Source organism: Diadema antillarum, unplaced genomic scaffold (assembly GCF_040938485.1).
Source record: "Diadema antillarum isolate AM-2024a unplaced genomic scaffold, OU_Dant_1.0 scf00000011, whole genome shotgun sequence".
NCBI classification, from domain to species: domain Eukaryota; kingdom Metazoa; phylum Echinodermata; class Echinoidea; order Diadematoida; family Diadematidae; genus Diadema; species Diadema antillarum.
The window spans coordinates 694,249-711,737 of record NW_027270900.1 but is presented as its reverse complement, the minus strand read 5'-3'; the positions used below and the strand labels follow the sequence as shown (position 1 = coordinate 711,737).

Sequence of the window (17,489 nt, the reverse complement as noted above, 5' to 3'; positions counted from 1 at the left end):
TAAGTGATCGCCACATTCTACTGGCCACTGCATAATACCAAATGAGGCCTGACTGAATGGACAGGAAAGTGCGTGCTAACGTAATCCTGTACAAAACAATACAAAAATTACGTACAAAACAATACAAAAATGACAGCGCGCGGTCCTCAGTTGCTGAGACGCACGGTCTTTGGATTTTTTGTTGTTGTTTATCAGGGGCCTTTGGTTGTTTTAGAGGTGCTTGATGGGCGCACACTAATTTTGTATGCGCGCAAAAGAGGTTTTTGATGCGCGCGTTGTAATAACTCGGACCATTACTGCGAGTAGCCAGAACACGAAGCGCTAGTTTATACAGACCGCTCCCATAGGACAACACTGTACAATCAGAGGGACAACCATTTACACTCATCCCGCCGTCAGAGCGAAGCCGTGTTATCCCCGAGTCCGAGTTTAGCCTGACCCCGTTCGGGTAAGTACCGAGACTGAACCTTTTTGGTTAATATTTCGCATTTTCGTCGTTACCCATCGAATATCTTGTAATAACATCGTTATCCTGCACATTTCCTAAGCATACGTTCACATTATTGGGAGCGAAATTTGACAACTTTTGCAGGCGTACCAGAACTTTGTTTGGGCTTGAACTGGTCTTTCATACAAACTGGAAAGGTGAATGTACTCTGACAAATGACGAGAGTAGATGGTTAGTAGTGTTTTGACACTGGTAGATCCAAACAGACGCTCAAACAGACTGCCAAACACCGGAAGTACTGTATGCTCACTGAAGTATGTCTTGCAGGTCATGTTTGGTCAGGTTGAAGAGCTGTAGGAGTGCGGCATGGTGGCTAAAGTGCCCTCGGAACTCCTATTCGATGGATTGAAAGAAAGTGTTAAGTCTCATTCTGTATTCAGAATTGTTGATGACTGACTTGGATATTAGGATTTTCATAATGGACCCCATGGCGACATATGGAAGACCCCATTGAAGACCACCTAGTGTAGCTGAATATGGGATATCCAGCCATCTTCTCAGATGGAAAATGAAATAAACAAACAAAAAATTGCTTTGCCACTGTTGCGTTTGTGTGTGTGTGTGTGTGGGGGGGGGGGGGGGGATCACGTTCTTTTAATAACCGAGTTGCATAACTTTGCGTACTCATGGGTCTTAAGGCGAGAAAAATATAAAGTTATTAAGCAAGAAAAGTAGACAGGAACTTTTAAATATCTTACATTCATATTAATCGACCTGCAGGCTACCCGAATTTACCATTTCACGATGATATGCAACTGGTGCGATTGAATTTATAGGTGGGCTTTTCAACCTACCTTTCTCAGGGCAGTGTATATTTTTGATTCACAGCATGCATCCATCTTTTAGTATAGCTTACACTGAATAAGAATAAATCTATCTTTCTGGGTATCATGAACGAACTTGTAAATTTCTGTAGTAATCTCATATGGAGGTTAGAAGGAGTTATAACAAAATTTGACCAGCCCCTATAGTGAGGTAATTCCAAATAGTAATCAACCATGATTCATTCTCTCCTTGGTGATTTCGACCTTTAAAGGCAGTTTATAGTTGAAGAAAGCAGTCTTGTATTCATAATTATTCGCATGCATAGACAAATTTTATAAGAACATAAATTTGCTTCTGTTTTTACCTTTGTGACCAGTGCGCAGCCACTGTACAGCTTCGACTGGCGAACTTTGGGTAGACTTGCCACATCGTTACAGAACGTGGTCACCATGCGTGACTGGGGTGCGTAATCTACGAAGTAGGGTTGTTGTTTTGACGTCTGAAAGTAGAGATAATTATCGATAATCATTCTTGCAAATACATGTGCAAGAAAATACATTTATAGTAATCTTCATTATTTTTGTTTCACTTTCCTTGAACGCGTAGACATATATTCAATAATAAATGATTTATTTCCGCAGTACATCAATTGGGAAAATTGAAAGAACTATTTGTCTATTAAAGTGATGTGATTATGACATGAAAGAACTTGACTTCACATCTATCTTCAGACAGGTTCTATATTTATATATATATATATATATATATACACACACAAACGAAGAAACAAACTGGTAATGCATTCTTGGCCAGTAAAGCACGAGTTTATTCGACTCAAATTTTCGGCGTCCTACGCGTTCTTCAGTAATCTTGACAAAAAAAATGCATTACCAGTTTGTTTCTTCATTTTCCGTGGAGCCAATACGTGAAATCTCAAAATGTTTGGATGTATATATATTTATACAGAAGTAATGAATCAAGTTCACGCGGTTGACTGCAGATTCATCCGTATTTATTGCAACTCTGAGTTTCATGCAACCTTCATGAGATGCAATTGTCAGACAATAATTACATCCCAGAATAATACAATTGAACAATGCATTTGATTGTATTGCATTGTTCAATGGTATTATTTCTTGGATGTATATATATATATATATATATATATATATATATACATATATTTGCCCTTTGTAAATACCCGTACATCTCAAGCAATGACAGCATCTTCGTATCTACATAATTATTCAGATTCGTCAGGTTGTCGTCTGTGGTATTCTGTCTTTGGGTGTCACTTGAAGGTTGATTGTGGCATCAACATGGAAGAGGGATTATTTTCCGTTTCTGAGAAAATATTTTCTGCTTTAGCGGTAGCAGCATAACGTGAATAACTCCCACAAAACCAAGATGCACCGATGCAGACGAACCTCTGGGGGTGTCTCGTCTCTGGTGGCGTAAAAGATGGCATCAACGAGCACGTTCAGGGATTGGTCCGCTGGGTCTGACCTCGGCATGTCGAACAGAGAAGGAATGCTGGCGAGAAGCCCCACCCAGAACTGCGTCAAACTGGAAGGAATCACAGACACACGGACAAAATTGTGGGTTTTTATTGGCGAGTATCTTGAATCGTACCTGAGAACGCACGGAACAGATACCCATGTGGAACCCATTCAGCGTTTCCAAATTCAGATGCACCTCCCAGGCTTAGAAAGTTATTAGAAAGCGACACTAATTACAAACAAAAGTTCTTCATCAGATAAATGTCTCAATAACATGCAAAGAAAAAAAAGTGTTCTATCAAATTGCTAATTAGGTGTTTCTGCATCAGAAGCATTTTCATTACCAATTTCTCTTCCATCTTTCCGCCATGTAGTTCTCCATGCCAACTGCATATTCAATGGCCAGGTCATCGAAGATGTCGAAAAGATGCTTGACGGGAAGAGGAAGTTTAGATGGGAGCTTGAACATCGATTCCAACATGTACGTCACGTATGGACCGACAGCAGCCTGTAAAACGGGACGATGAGTTCATAAACAATAGTATGACCGCTAAAAATGTATTTCATTTTATTTCATTCCATTTCATTTTCAACAACACAAAATATCAACATACACATAATAGTAGCACAAAATCATCACAATGTTTTAACAAAGAAAAATCATGTGCGAATTGACAATAAATTTTCCTCAGTTTCCTTTCTGATATAGGCCTAATAAAAAATGACACGGAAACTGATGAAAAGAAAAGAGAAATTGGTAATGAAAACGCTTTAAATATATCTAGTTCCATTAAAGCCTTTCCGGTATAATGTTCTGTCATCTTCGCTTCATCATTTTGCAAAATATTCACTAATAGAAACTGGGCACTGTGAAATAAGCTTCCTGTCAAACCTACAGAAAATTATGATTTGAATGATGTTGCTAGAATGAAGTGATATTTCATCCAGGAGTATTTGGTAATGTAAAACGAAAAACAAAAATGTGAAATGTACCACTCGCAAAAAATTCAATGGACTTGATTAGCGTCGTTACAAGAGACAAGGGACTAGACTGGATCTCGTCTATTATTGGACATGCGTATATACATGTATAAAATGTTTATATCAATCAATCAATCAATCAATCAATCAATCAATCAATCAATCAATCAATCAATATATCTTTTTGTCGTATCAATAGCTTACCTTGGTGGTCAGCATGTGTGGTATGGCAAGCTCTTTGCCCAGACCGGCGCTTCTCTGCTTGATGGGGTCTGACGGGCTGATGTCGGCCATTTTCGTCTTCAGGATCACATTAAACGCATAGTTACAAATCACTTCTGGTATCAAACGTTCATCGGTATACAATACAGATAGTTATACATTTCTATATTTTCTATCTGTATTCTTTAAGAAACAATACCTACGATACTTGCTTTTGCTGCTGCTTTTACAAATTACCAGTATAAAATGAATCCTAGAATATCGAAGTCTGTTCAAGCATCTGTCATTTCAAAAAAAAAACAAGACAAAAAAAAACAAAAAAAAAAACACACACACACACACACACAAACAAAACAAACAAACAATGAATTATTTTCTGAGTGCCAAACTTTTCAAAACTTCTACATACTGGGAGGACTATCAGCAGTAACATTTTTATTCTTGATTCTGATGATACATACATATTAATATACATTTATATACATTTTTCAAATTTCTTTAGCATTCATTCCCATATTCCAACTTTTATCGATCGATCGCCCACTCTAAGTTATAATATATGTTTACAGTATTCTATTCTATGTATGTCTCCTGGTTGTATTATTCAATTTTCTAAATATTATGATGTATTTTTTTAGTATTCATTGAGAAATATGAAAATAAATGAAAAGAAATTAAATATTTCCATATACTTTTCGTTTGTACTGACGTATTTTGTACAATGTTCGGAAAGTTATATTCCTTCCTTCCTGTTTATGCCTAATATAATTATCATAATGTGTCATTTTTGTACCTGTATTCTCATTTGTTGCGCGAAAATGGAATGATATTGATGAGATCTTACAATACAAAGTAGCCAAAAATATTCGAAATATAAACTGCTACATGTCTTAAACATACTTCTTAGTCAAACAGTGGGTATTATTTCTAAGGATTTCGTTTTTTCTTTTTTTTCAGAGCAGGAAACTCGCAATATATTTCATGAAGTTATATATATATATATATATATATATATACATACAATATATATATAATCCGTTATACTAATACAAATCTTTTATTGATTTTAGTCTCCAATTCTAAAAGCTGCATTCAATCTAAAGTGACCATATCATATTCTGAAGTATGGGGCGAGAAAATCTTGAAGCATTTTGTGCATTCTATGCATCAGAAAGAATAATGGTCAAACCTTACGGATTTCCTAATAATTATGTTCCGTCAGTTGAATCGGTTGATAAGGTGTGTTACTTACCTTCAGATGCATTGCTCCGTGGTTGCTCTTTTTCTGAGTCGACGGACCCGGGGTAGTTTCTGTCTCTGTAGGCGTTATACTTTCGTCTGAGAAATGACGTCATATTCAAAGAACACCAGACCATTCACATTGAATACAAGCAACAATCACTACCCGCGTGTGAAATTATCTGTTGGTCTATGAAGATACCAATTCACTCACACGTGAATTAGTTCTGAATCTTTATTCTTTCATAAAAAAAAATAGAACCATCGTTTCTCTGGTCAGTTTGTTCGTGGTTATGTAACTATAATTGTTGGTTGTGTTTTTATTATGTAAGATGTATTTACATGTTATTCTGTATTTCCATGTGCCTTTGCCTTGTATTTTCTGTATAATCCTGGAGGCAACCTAGGCTTCTCATGTCACATTGTTTGTTTATACAATGTATAATAAAGAATGTTGAACTACAACTTTAACATCAAGATGAGTTTGTACAAAGCAATGTATATGCTGAGCTAATGATATCTACGAGCTTTTTACCTTTCAACATGAATATTTACAGAATCAAACTGTAGGAGAATTTGTAACATACAATGAAATACGAATACAAGGAAAACTCACACTTATGCTCCGCAATAGAGTGGACATTAAGTTGTTGATATCCGCTTGAATCCGGCATAGCTCCCTTTGGCCTAAGAGCGACTCGACTTCCATGATCCAACTTGAACAAGAGAGAGTCGAAGCTTTTTGATTAGAGCTTCTCAAGTGTCATAATGAATGAATGATGTGACACAGAAACCGTCCAGACCAATGACTGACATTCACTTTTGAAACAATTATGTAAACGCGTATAGGTAGTTGTCACCTTCATTCATCTCCTTACTTTTACCTCGATATCATAAAGGTCATTTCAGACAGGGCCGGTTTGCAATTGTTGATGGGACATGTTGTAAACTAAGTTTCTGAAACTAACATTTGATTAAAGGAAACATAACATAAGGAAGTACGTAGACTAACGACACGTCAGCTGAGCTGATGCCGCGTAAAATACCCATAGCGCTTACCCCATACGTCTTTAACGTATTCACACGCCCCGAAACATGGCCGCCAGTTCCTTCATCCTCGTCTCGTAAGATCAGGTATGTTCCGGCGTCTTTCAGCCAAACTTGAAGTGTAGAATAGTGGAGGAAACTTGACCATCAAAGTCTGGATTGTATCATATTTTTGATATTTCTCCAGAAGCTGATCAAAGACTGAATATTAAAGGTTCTTGATCTTCATCAGTAATGAAAACGATGAAAACTCTATTATATTCAATGTTACACAGAGGTAATGACATATACAAATAGTGTTCTTTTACACTAACCTTTGTACCAATGATTTTACATGGTACCTTCATATTCTCGCATACATTGAAAAAAAAAAATGCGTTAATTCGACGAAACTAAAGAACCCATCTCTGTTCCGAATCCGGATTCAAGCTACTTTACTACAACTCTGCTACCACTCTGCAGTGCGCTGATCTTCAACTATGAATGATGCACTTCTACAGAAGAAGAAGAACTACTATACCCACTATTATCCGTTGTGTACATTATCCATTGCAAGCGTTGAGTAGAGAAATGTATGCAATGTGTTCTCATCAATCATCAAAGAGTGTCTAGTCAAGAAAAAGTCAGGGTCAACCCGACTGAATTGTTGCGTAATTCATGTGTTCAACGATCAAAGGTATTTCGTATGACTAAAGACCTACCTAAATCCAGAGCGTCTCCATTTCTAGGGAGAAGACACTGTCCAGCATTCCAAATAGAATCTAGGATTTTCTCTTTTGCCTGTCCAACGCTATCAGTATCCAAGACCTTTACGTTGAGGAAGGCGTTGTCATCTTCATCAACGACGAAAAGCGTCTGGCAAAAAAAAAAAAAAAAAAAAAAACAGAGAGAGAGAGAGAGAGAGAGAGATATTCGAAGAGAGAAAAAGATCTATCATTCTACTCGGACAAAATTTTAAGTGCATGTGTAAGCCTTTCAAGATAACAAAAGCAAGACATTAAACACCTTAAAATGTCTAGGGACATTTTGTTCGAAAATTGCATCTGAAAGACCAGTGATGGTCGTTGTTCCGTGTGTTCGTTTATAGTTCTTATATAATATTCCTGGGAAAATGAAGTAGGGTTCGATTATCAGAGAACTTGCTGCGTCAATCCGAAAATCAAAAATTCCGACAGTTCAATTTCTTTCTTTGTCTTGTTCTTGTTCTTTTTTGCAGAGAGTGAACTAAGAGTTCGGTATGCTATAGATCAACTTCTCAGGTAATGAAACTATATTTCATGTGTGTAATGTTTATGATATGTTTCCTATATTCTTTACCTGGTCGAATAAATAAATAAATAAACAATAATAATAATGATAATAATGATAATAATAATAATAATATTCAAAAATTGAATAAAGTTACAGTTAAATAAAGATTGTAGTTGTTGTCATAAAGTAAGGTTCGCTAAAATCAAAGTATTCAGTGGCGTTGCCTTGGGGGAGGGGGGTGGCGTAGACTTGTAGTCATGGGGGAAGGGGCTGATTAATGATGTCCCTGAAAAGCAAACAAAAAAATAAACAAACAAACAAACAAACAAACCACTCTATCACAAACGCAGACCCAAATCTGAATCTCTAAAAGATATTCAATGTATATTCTTAGGAACCGTGGTGGTTATTTTCACTACCTCTGTAAGAGGAAAGTGGACTTAGCAGAGAGTCAAGACGGATTTTCTGCCTCGGCATAACGCCGATCAGATGTCATCGTTCTGGAATAGAATGAATTAAGTTTCAATTTTCGTGAGTTATCCTGGCCTGTCCAGCAAGAATACAGTAAATTCTTCGAAACTCCGGATGATTTGACGATCATGTCTGCAAATATTTACCACTTCTTGGAAGCTGATATCCTGATCGAACAAGCGATTGTAATCCAGCGTGAAATAAGCTTCGCCAGTTGTAACATCGACAGGTCCTTTTTCACACTGCGTCTTCATTGCTTGATACAGCATGAACATCGGGTACAGCACGTGCCTCTGAGTGTAAGAAGACATCGAAACAGAAAGTATATCATACATACCAAGGACTGTTAGGATTGCACATACCGAACCAAGTGCACTAATTGACCTGTCCCTAACCTTGTTGTATACAAAGTTATTGTTGGTGTTGTTGCCTCCATCCAATGCACTCCTCAAACAAAGTCATCAAAATATGACAGAGGGATAGAGTCATGAGAATCGCCAAAACTTCTTCATTAGAAGGGATTGGCATCGTCTTTTTGATGACTTACATATCATTTTAAAACTTTAATATGATTTATTGCAGGAAGAGAAAACATACATGATTTCATAACGCGGCTTGACACCACAGTGTCACACAGAACACCCACCCATCTATAACACGTAAGCGTAAAATCAATGCAATTATACAAAAACAGTTCTATTTGCTGCCCATTGATCAAGCTCAATTAATGTACTATAGGAAGAGCAATATCCTGGTGACAAAATAACAATAAGAACAATAATATATCCATACCTTAATGTATCCGTACATGCACAGGGCGATCCAGTTGGTGACCAACTTATTAACGATGGTATCCGGCCTTACACACAACAACAACAACACAAAACAAACAAAAAGCAGAAAAAAATGAAGTTAAAAATTTGCTTACTAGATAATATCCGCATCAATGATTTCAATGCTATTATTAGTAACAAGTCGTGCAAAGTGTTTACACTCTTCATCAAGATGAAATCGACATACGTATTTTTTTCGTCGCAATTTACGTGTTCTTACACAAAACAAAAAAAAAATAAGCAGGCGTCACGGAAATGCATTTGAATCAAATGTTTTAATTACATGACAAACGGGATATCAGTTGATTAAGAAAACCATGAAATGTTAATAATGCAATATATAAGGTATACAAGGTTTAAAAAAATTGTTTTCGGGCCATTGAGATGACAGGAAACATAAAATTTTCTGGTCCTTTTGGTGAAAAAAGTATCACAATTTTACTGACAGTCTATAATAGGACCAAAGATTTTAAAGTCTAAGAAGTTGAATCATTCCTTCTGTCTCATATCTCTTACTTGCCAAACAAGCGCTCCAATCTGCCCGAAGATCGTGCTGTTGTTTCGACCCTATCTCGAACCAGCAATGATATCAACCTTGTTGATACAAAACGGTTACATTAAAGGGGAAAAAATAAAAATGAAGCACAAGTAGAGAAGCATTATGCAACTATTCAGACATTGTATTATTGAATAAACATTGATTTCGCTTGGACAACTACATGTATAACTACAAAATGATATCATGATATATATGTTTTCATTTAATACTATTATCTTGACAAAATCTTTTTCGCAGTTGGGCAGTGGTGTTCTTCTTGTGAAAGTGTGCTAGTCGGGAAAGTTTTTAATACCAAAACAGGATTTTAAACACCTAATCAAACTATTTAATAGATAGATATGTTTATGACAGCATGTTGACCTAGCCACTGCCACGCAGTCTGACAGTATTTTGCTATATGGACAAACAGACAAAATAAGTCCTATTTTAGTGCGTATCTCATATTATGACCTCACACAGGCAACAAGAGTAAAAGTAAATGCCAGAGTAATCATATTATTATTGACATACCTATACTAAAAAACACAGGCAGCCAAATATTGCCTTGTCGACGCCTTAAGATAATCTTTGTAAGCAAGTAGAACTCAAAAGATTACTGCATCTTACTGCATCCATGCCGGCATTCTTCAGGAATCATGTCTGAGTATAATGCGTCCAGAAGGGTTTCATTACCGCTTTATCAAGCTTAAATCAACTTACTTTGAAAAGTAGATGCTCTTGCCCTCACTCAAGTAGGCTAGAGACAGAAGTGATGCAATCAGTTCCCTGCTGAGGAAAATTAACATGAACGCTGTCGTTATTTCATTGAAGGTATTGTGCTATAAAATATCACACTGTCAAATCTTGATTGCTTATAGCAGAATAAGCATATTTCCCCCTGTTAACATGTAATTTCTTTTTTTAATCTTTATCTTTTTCTAGATATTTCATTTGCATTCCTCCCAGTCTAAAACGACAGGAAATTATTGGGCAAATGTTCTAAATGGGAGTGAATGTGCCAAGACGCTGTTCACTGCACTTGAATTCATGTTATTTTAGTTCCTCCAGTTTCCATTGCAGTAGTTAAACCAGTGAAAATTATGGAAATTCTTTTGCACGACACATCATTTCAGTCATGCTTAATACACATAGTCCGCGGATATGAAGTACCCAAAACATCAATGATATTGAAACGGGGCTTTTCTTTATGCAGAATCTGCACATTGCAGATGAAAAAAAAAATGCGATATGCTAGAAACACGGAATTAATAGATTACAAAACAGACTCCATTGCCGAAAAACGTATATTTAAGCGCTTTGAAGAGAAACATGGAAACATTTGAGAAGGAAGAATATTCAGCATATTCTGGAAGTAAAGGAAAATCTTTGATCAGATTACTTGAAGGTATTTGGTAGTAATGAAAATCTTCAGAGTTGAGGAAACTGCATGAATGTTGGCACAATGGTAGACCAGTGTATTATAAATCGATGCAAATGATTGGATAACGAGTCCTTTTCTCTCTCTCTCTCTCTCTCTATCTATCTTCACTAACCGTCATTTTACCCCTACCTTCGGCTTAAAAAATGTATTAATCTTAAGATATGTTGAATTCGCATTCTCACTGCACATCTAACGCGATTCTGGAAGTGAAAGACAATACTGACTGTACTGAAAGCATGAGTACATGCAGATTGATATTGATTTGTTATAATTATGAGATATACCACTGTCACAGGCATAGAAGATGTTACTCTTCATCGAGAACTATCAGTTTTGATGTTTTTGATTATTTTTTCTAAATTAATATCTGACTATTGGGCCATTGACAAATGTTCTTGAGAGGACTTATTGACATTAATAAGTACTTACTTCGTAGGTGGTTTGTTTTGATTTTTCACGTCAAGAGCTTTCACGACGTCAACAACTGTGTCTTCGTTCTTCAGCGACCGATAAAAAGACATCAATGACTGTTCCATGAAGTCTTCCATATACTGTGACACACGAAAAAAAAAAGACGAAGATAAAAACCAATGGGAAAGACATGTAACAGACGTCTCGTGTTTTCCAAAGTTGCAGTGACCGCAGATATCTCGACATGTGGACAATGGTAATTGTGTGGCATCTTTTCATGCACTTGTCAGTAGGTTTCACAACTTGTTGTCTTCTAACCATGATTATACTTTGAAAAAAATGTTTTTATTAATAATTTACAGATCGGCAGTTTCGATCTTAACAAATTTAATTTGTAGAGGGAGACAAAGTGAAGAAGCTCGCCCATGATTATGACTTCGTTCAGCGTGTAGCTACCTAAATAAGTCGCAACCAAAATAATACAGATTTGTGATGTATTCACTGTGGTTACGTAATACATTACAGGAAGATTTGCCATCGGGGTGAAATTTACAATAGGCGTTTTCACATCAGCCCGACAAAAATCCAAGCTCGAGATATTTTTCGCAGAAAATAGTCAGCAAAATAGCGCGATATTTCGAAACATCGGGCTGATGTGAAAACGCCTTATAACGCATGCAGTCAAATAGCGCGATCATTCATGTGTTCGAAATGAGAGTGAATTTCCGAGCTTCAGCTGGTCTCTTCTGCATGGCGTACATGAAGCAATTGAGAAGTGAAGAATTTACAAATGAATTCATTGTATAATGTCTGTTTCAATTAAAATGGAGAATTTCCTCTCGAGTTTCCCCTACCTCTGGATCGGATGTCTCAGGACGAACTCCAAGTCCACCAAAGAGCATGACTGTTACGTACTGGTTGTGATCTCTGAATGGGATGCCGTACTTCTTGACTCTATCATCCACATCTGTCAGCTCGAGTTTAGTATCAGGCACTAAAAACAAACAAACAAACAAACAAACACCACAGAAACAGTGTTCATGAAGTAATAAACTTGCCCTTCATCGAAGGGGATATACCTGTACATATTAATGGTACATTAATATTTTGTGAACGCATGTCGAAATAAGAAGTCATAATCATTTTCTTTGGATGGGGACAATTTATACACTACGAATATACGAAAATAGAAGCTGAAAAAAGTAATTGAATACTATTTCGTTCACATACCTTCTCTTAGTCTTGATCTCAGTCGTCGCCGTCCCAGCTCTAATTCTTCTCTTACTTGATTTGCTTCTCGCCTCTTCTTAGTAAGCCTCCGTCCGACAACCACAAACACAAACAGCATGACAAGAATGGCCACGACCATTACTGATATAACTATCGGCAGGATATTCAGTTCTGAATTTGTCTTGACAAAACCTGGTAAGAACTCCAAATTTCCATGAACGACCTGAACAAAATCCCAACATGTAACATCTCAACATGTTTATTCAAATGCTGTAAATTACTTTGCTATTTTTAAGGGGGGGGGGGGGGCGGGAGCTGAAATATATCAACGGAAGTGTCAGGTACCTGAGCATTGTTGATTACATGATTAGCTCTACAAGAACATGATAGACGTGATTTAATGTGGAGCCTTGTCCAAGGATTTCAGTATAGTCATCATCCACGGGAAGTTGGAAAGGTACGAAGCAAATCGAGCTGATATACTTTGTCGGGACCAATGGATACTTATATGTCCTCTTTAGGTCTATGTTTTCTTCTCATAAGCTTTATAAGATGACAAATAACTATGACATCTACATGCGAAAGGAACAATATACCAAATTACAATTCATAGAAATCTTTATGAAAAACGACCGACTCACGTGGACTGCTGGAAGATTTCTTGTCACTCCTTCCCCTAGAGAACCATTTCTAAATCCTCGCGTTGGTGCACTGTCTGGCATCTCACAAATCAGCTTTTCGCTTTTCAAGTTTCTGACTACACATATACCATCTCCGCCGACAAAGACCTGCAAATCACCTTCATTGCTTGCAAGGTCAAGATTACTTCCCTGAATATATAAAATGTGGATGAAGGAAAACAAATGAGCAGAAGCAAAGCCAACAGAAAGTTGCGATTAAAAGAGAACACCAACTACTAGTATAGGCAGGGCTCGACACTAACTTTATTTTTCGGTGGCCCGAAGGGGCCACCAAAATCATCAATTTCAAATTTTTGGTGGCCCGAGGTGGGCCACCAAATTTGCCCTTTTCTGAAATTTGGTGGCCCGACTTTCATTTTTGGTGGCCCCGGGCCACCGGGCCACCGTTAATGTCGAGCCCTGCTATAGGGTTATCAAAGTAAACTTTAGAATAAAGTGCTGAACTTTCCATGATTCTATATGCATTGAACAAAGCGTAACTACCACAACGGTCATGTTCTATATGATACTTCCAACGCACCCATCACTTTTTTATAGAATAGAATTACAACACAATGGATGTAAAATACCATACATTTGATTTTGAATATCACATTTGAAAATACATTTCTTTCGAGAAAATCCTTGAACAGGCTAAATTCCTGCTAGAAAATGTTGCTCATCCTACGTCTAATACTGCCGATAGACGACTACCTGGCACTTGTATCGTGTATGGGACATACAATTTTAAAACTCTTTGTACCTTCGGAATTCAAACTCAGATGTAGTGCAACATAATTATTATCAGTAACCACAAAATGTTATAATCTTGCTCATGTTAACGTACAAGATTGTTTTCTTCACTTTTCTTACGTTTTTGTCTCCCCACCCCTTGCATTTGCTTTTTCTTTACCCTCCACATCAACAGCTTCCCCGCTTCTTCACTCTCGACTCTCTCTTTTTTCACTTATACACTTCTGACCCTGTTAATTTAGTGCACTGGAAAAAAAAAAAGAATATTCATCAAGAGGGGAACTCCGGTTCGAGATGGCACACTTTGATTTTGATAAGCTAGTAAACGTGAACAGAGTGTCATTATTATACAGTTTCATTTTGAATTCTATTGATATAATGTCAAAGGTGCAAGTAAGGTTGTTCTACATTTCTCTATTGTTTTGTCTATTTCTTTTCTAACCAATAATTTTGCTTGATAGTATTGCCTCAAACTTTCAATAAGACGAAAGAAATGCTGCAGTGCTTTCCCTCCCCGAGTTGACGACTGTGTATATGGTAGTGTATACTTTGCTGATGATTGTTCAATATAGATAGTGATAGATTGATTGATTGATTGATTGATTGATTGATTGATTGATTGATTGGATTATAGTGTATCTTAACATTTTTCATCAATTTTGGGGAACTCTGGAACCACAATTTGAACCCACGAGGTCAACCTTATGGAAGCATTTTCAGAGATCAGTTTGAATGTGTAAAGGACAAAATACAACTTCCTTCTCATGCATCACGTGGTCTTCACACAAATAATTTGCCACTAATGACATTTCAATTGATTTCACTTTCATTTGCAAGTCTTACCCTGAGTTCTAGCAAGTTGTTTTCAGGTAGATTGACAATTGAATCTGGTCCATCAAACTTGTAGTAGATTGGATCTGGGAAGTATGTGATATCTCCCGCGACGATGACAAGACCATCGAAGTCAAATTGTAAGGAAGCCGTAAGACCTTCCTCAGACTGTCTCCTCCTCCGTGAGGCCGTGTCCCCAGGATGTGGCGGGGAGGGACAGGTAAGGACAGTGGCACTTCCATTGCCATTACAAATCTTAAAAGAAAGGCAAACAGAAGTACAATAAACCATATTCAGAGTTTTACATTTTGAATTACATTGTAGTTTATAATTTACTGACAAGGGATAAATCTTTACGACATGAGAGAGTAGTACAAATATTTGTCAATGCATATTGTTGTCATAACGTACAAACCAAGCAGTAGAAAATTTTCCAATTTTTTTTTCTCGTGGTAGTGGCACTGACATAAAGGAGATATTACATCATTATTGGATTACGCAGGTGTAGAAATATAATACCAAAACCGAATTACAAATTCTAACCACGTTGCCAACTGTCTAATCTACGCAGTCTTTATGAAAGCTTGACATGCTTTTATTTCAGTATCTTTGATTAATGCAATGCAGAGCAAGGACTTCTCGCCTTGTATTCAATCACGCAAAAATGGCCGATCCCATGAAGCTTAAAATTTCAATGAAGTCTGGTCGTATTTTCTGAAAATCAAACATGAGCGAATGTACAGGTAATATCACTAGGAAGTTAGTATTTCGAATTCATACATAATGTCATTTGAAGGCACTTGGGAGAGCATTCAGAAGACACATGTGGAATTCTTTTTGTGCAAAGTAAATAACTATACATGCTCATTGGAATTGCCAATGACGGGCTAAAATTTACTCAACTGATTAACAAATTTATTGGAAACATTTAGTGAAAACAAAACAGAAACAATAAACTATGTACAGACCGCTGATGTCTCTGCTTCAGAAGTTTGTGATACTGCTTTGATGACTGGCATCTGAATCAAGTCGAATCTTTCTCCAGTGACCGTTATATCCAGACCTCCTCTGAATTGAAATAATTAGGAAGATGATGTATTATTCTAAGGTGTTACATGTAAAAATTTTGCAGTATTTAAAATCCTGAAGACCTATATCTCGGTCCTATTTCATGAAGAGCATTCCTATGATAAGGCATCAGGATAACTATGACTATAACTATAACTGTCAAAGTTAAAGTCAATCTCCTTCAATTATGTCATTGTAACTTTTATGTGTAGTGCGAGTCTTAATACCGGTAAGACCGAAATGAAAACAAGGCATTATCTCGGTTCTTCTAATTGAAAAGATGAATTTGAATTTATAACTCATTCCTATCCCTTCCGTTTGGACAAAAATTAAGACTTTCCAAACCTAGAACTGAATATTTGAAGAAAATTTTTAATCATTTAATGTAGATAATTTTATGCTAAGGAATATAAAGATTTCCCCCAGTTTCCATTTATTTAAATCTATAATAAGTATATTTTACGGTCATTGCCCCGTTAATGTTTTGTTGTTGTTGATGAGAAAGAGTTATAACTGAATTATCTGAAGTAGTGCAGGTTACTATAAGTTATGATTTATCATTTTTTCCCTTCTCTTTCCCTTTGTATCCTTTTCTTTTATTTGCTTGTATCAGCTGTAATATGCGATGCTCTTGTTGTTTTTTTTCTCTCAATTTATGTATTTCAAATTATTTCCATGTTTACAAGTTATGTATTTCATAATGCCATATTGTATATGTATAACCTCCATGTTCTGGACCCCATTAAAGACCAGCGATGCGATGTAATATGGTATCGCTGAATATGGGTCATCCAGCCGTTGTTGTTTTTATACGGAAAATCAAATCAAATCAAATCAAATCAAATCAAATCATTTGTCGTCATGCTTTCAGAACACTAACTGGAACATTTGTACATTACATACTGGGTTAAGTGATGTTACAGACTTTTTGCTCGCAGTTTCTGTAGTTTCTATGTATTCTGAAATGTTCATAAAGCTCAAGGTATCATATCAAAGATGCTACTGTAACATGCTGGGGGCGTTTCATCAAAGAGTGCTATTAGCCAATCAGACGCAAGGATTTCAGTAGCTTTTAACAGTTGTCAGTGTAAATCACTGACAAAAAGTTTCATGAAACAGTTCCCTGATCCATTGTGTGCACTTGATATAAAGTCTGACTTACGATATAATCGACTGTGTCCTGTCCAAGCCAGTGATAACTGGGTTGGGCATGAAGGTAAACACATCAGTTGTTGTGAGCTGTGTTCCATCAAAGGTCATAGTCAAAGCGTAACTGTCCTCTGAAGATTCTGTGGTTGTACAAGATGTTTCATTCAGACTACGAGCACTGTGGGAAAACAGAGCAGTTGATTCTCTTTCTGTTACTCCCCATTACATTGCATCATAATGGATCGTAATCATTGTATCTATAGATGAAGTAACAAAAAACAAAGAAACAGTCTGGGATTTGAACCCTTTACTTTACTGCTTACAGGGCTAAGACTGCCAGCTGTGCTGAAGCCATTTCAAGACAGTGGCACAATGGATTTGGAATGAATGCCAAATGCCCTCAGATCTCTGTGATAATGTGTATTAGTCTTCAGTTGCTTCATGCATGAGGAGTGGGTTTTTTTTTTCATAGAATGTGCAATCTTTGGGATTTTTTTGTATTGTTTTGCCTTTACTCTTGGTAGTATCAAGATGAAGTTGGAGCAGTTACCCATGTCTTACATCTATAATTG

At 36.7% G+C, this 17,489-nt stretch overlaps 1 protein-coding gene across 2 annotated transcripts; it reads right to left on the bottom strand.

Moving 5' to 3' along the window:
• Positions 1–697: 697 nt before the first annotated feature.
• Positions 698–16,997, bottom strand: LOC139720589 (plexin-A4-like). Of its 2 annotated transcripts, none has more exons than XM_071631945.1 (20): positions 16,931–16,997; positions 15,669–15,768; positions 14,713–14,955; positions 13,078–13,266; positions 12,437–12,659; positions 12,061–12,200; positions 11,225–11,346; positions 10,075–10,143; positions 9,333–9,410; positions 8,776–8,842; positions 8,130–8,276; positions 6,963–7,116; positions 6,274–6,374; positions 5,831–5,930; positions 5,228–5,313; positions 3,958–4,053; positions 3,117–3,280; positions 2,701–2,839; positions 1,638–1,772; positions 698–841 (listed from the first exon to the last, which is right to left on the bottom strand). In XM_071631945.1, exons 1-20 carry the CDS (start codon positions 16,978–16,980, stop codon positions 755–757), a joined length of 2,490 nt encoding a protein of 829 aa, XP_071488046.1. In that variant the 5' UTR covers positions 16,981–16,997; the 3' UTR covers positions 698–754. The 2 variants fall into 2 exon arrangements, with proteins under 2 accessions (XP_071488046.1, XP_071488054.1); XM_071631953.1 differs by having other exon boundaries at positions 10,075–10,140.
• Positions 16,998–17,489: the final 492 nt, after the last annotated feature.

What these genes read in the sequence shown, in the direction of transcription:
- LOC139720589 (XM_071631945.1), bottom strand. Translation starts at nt 16,980, where the DNA reads ATGCCCAACCCAGTTATCACTGGCTTGGACAGGACACAGTCGATTATA. An exon ending in CAAAACAAACCACCTACGAA is followed by an intron (nt 10,144 to 11,224) that starts GTAAGTACTTAT and finishes AATTTTCCTCAG; the next exon opens with CAGGGAACTGATTGCATCAC. An exon ending in ATATCAGCTTCCAAGAAGTG is followed by an intron (nt 7,117 to 8,129) that starts GTAAATATTTGC and finishes TTTTTTTGCCAG; the next exon opens with ACGCTTTTCGTCGTTGATGA.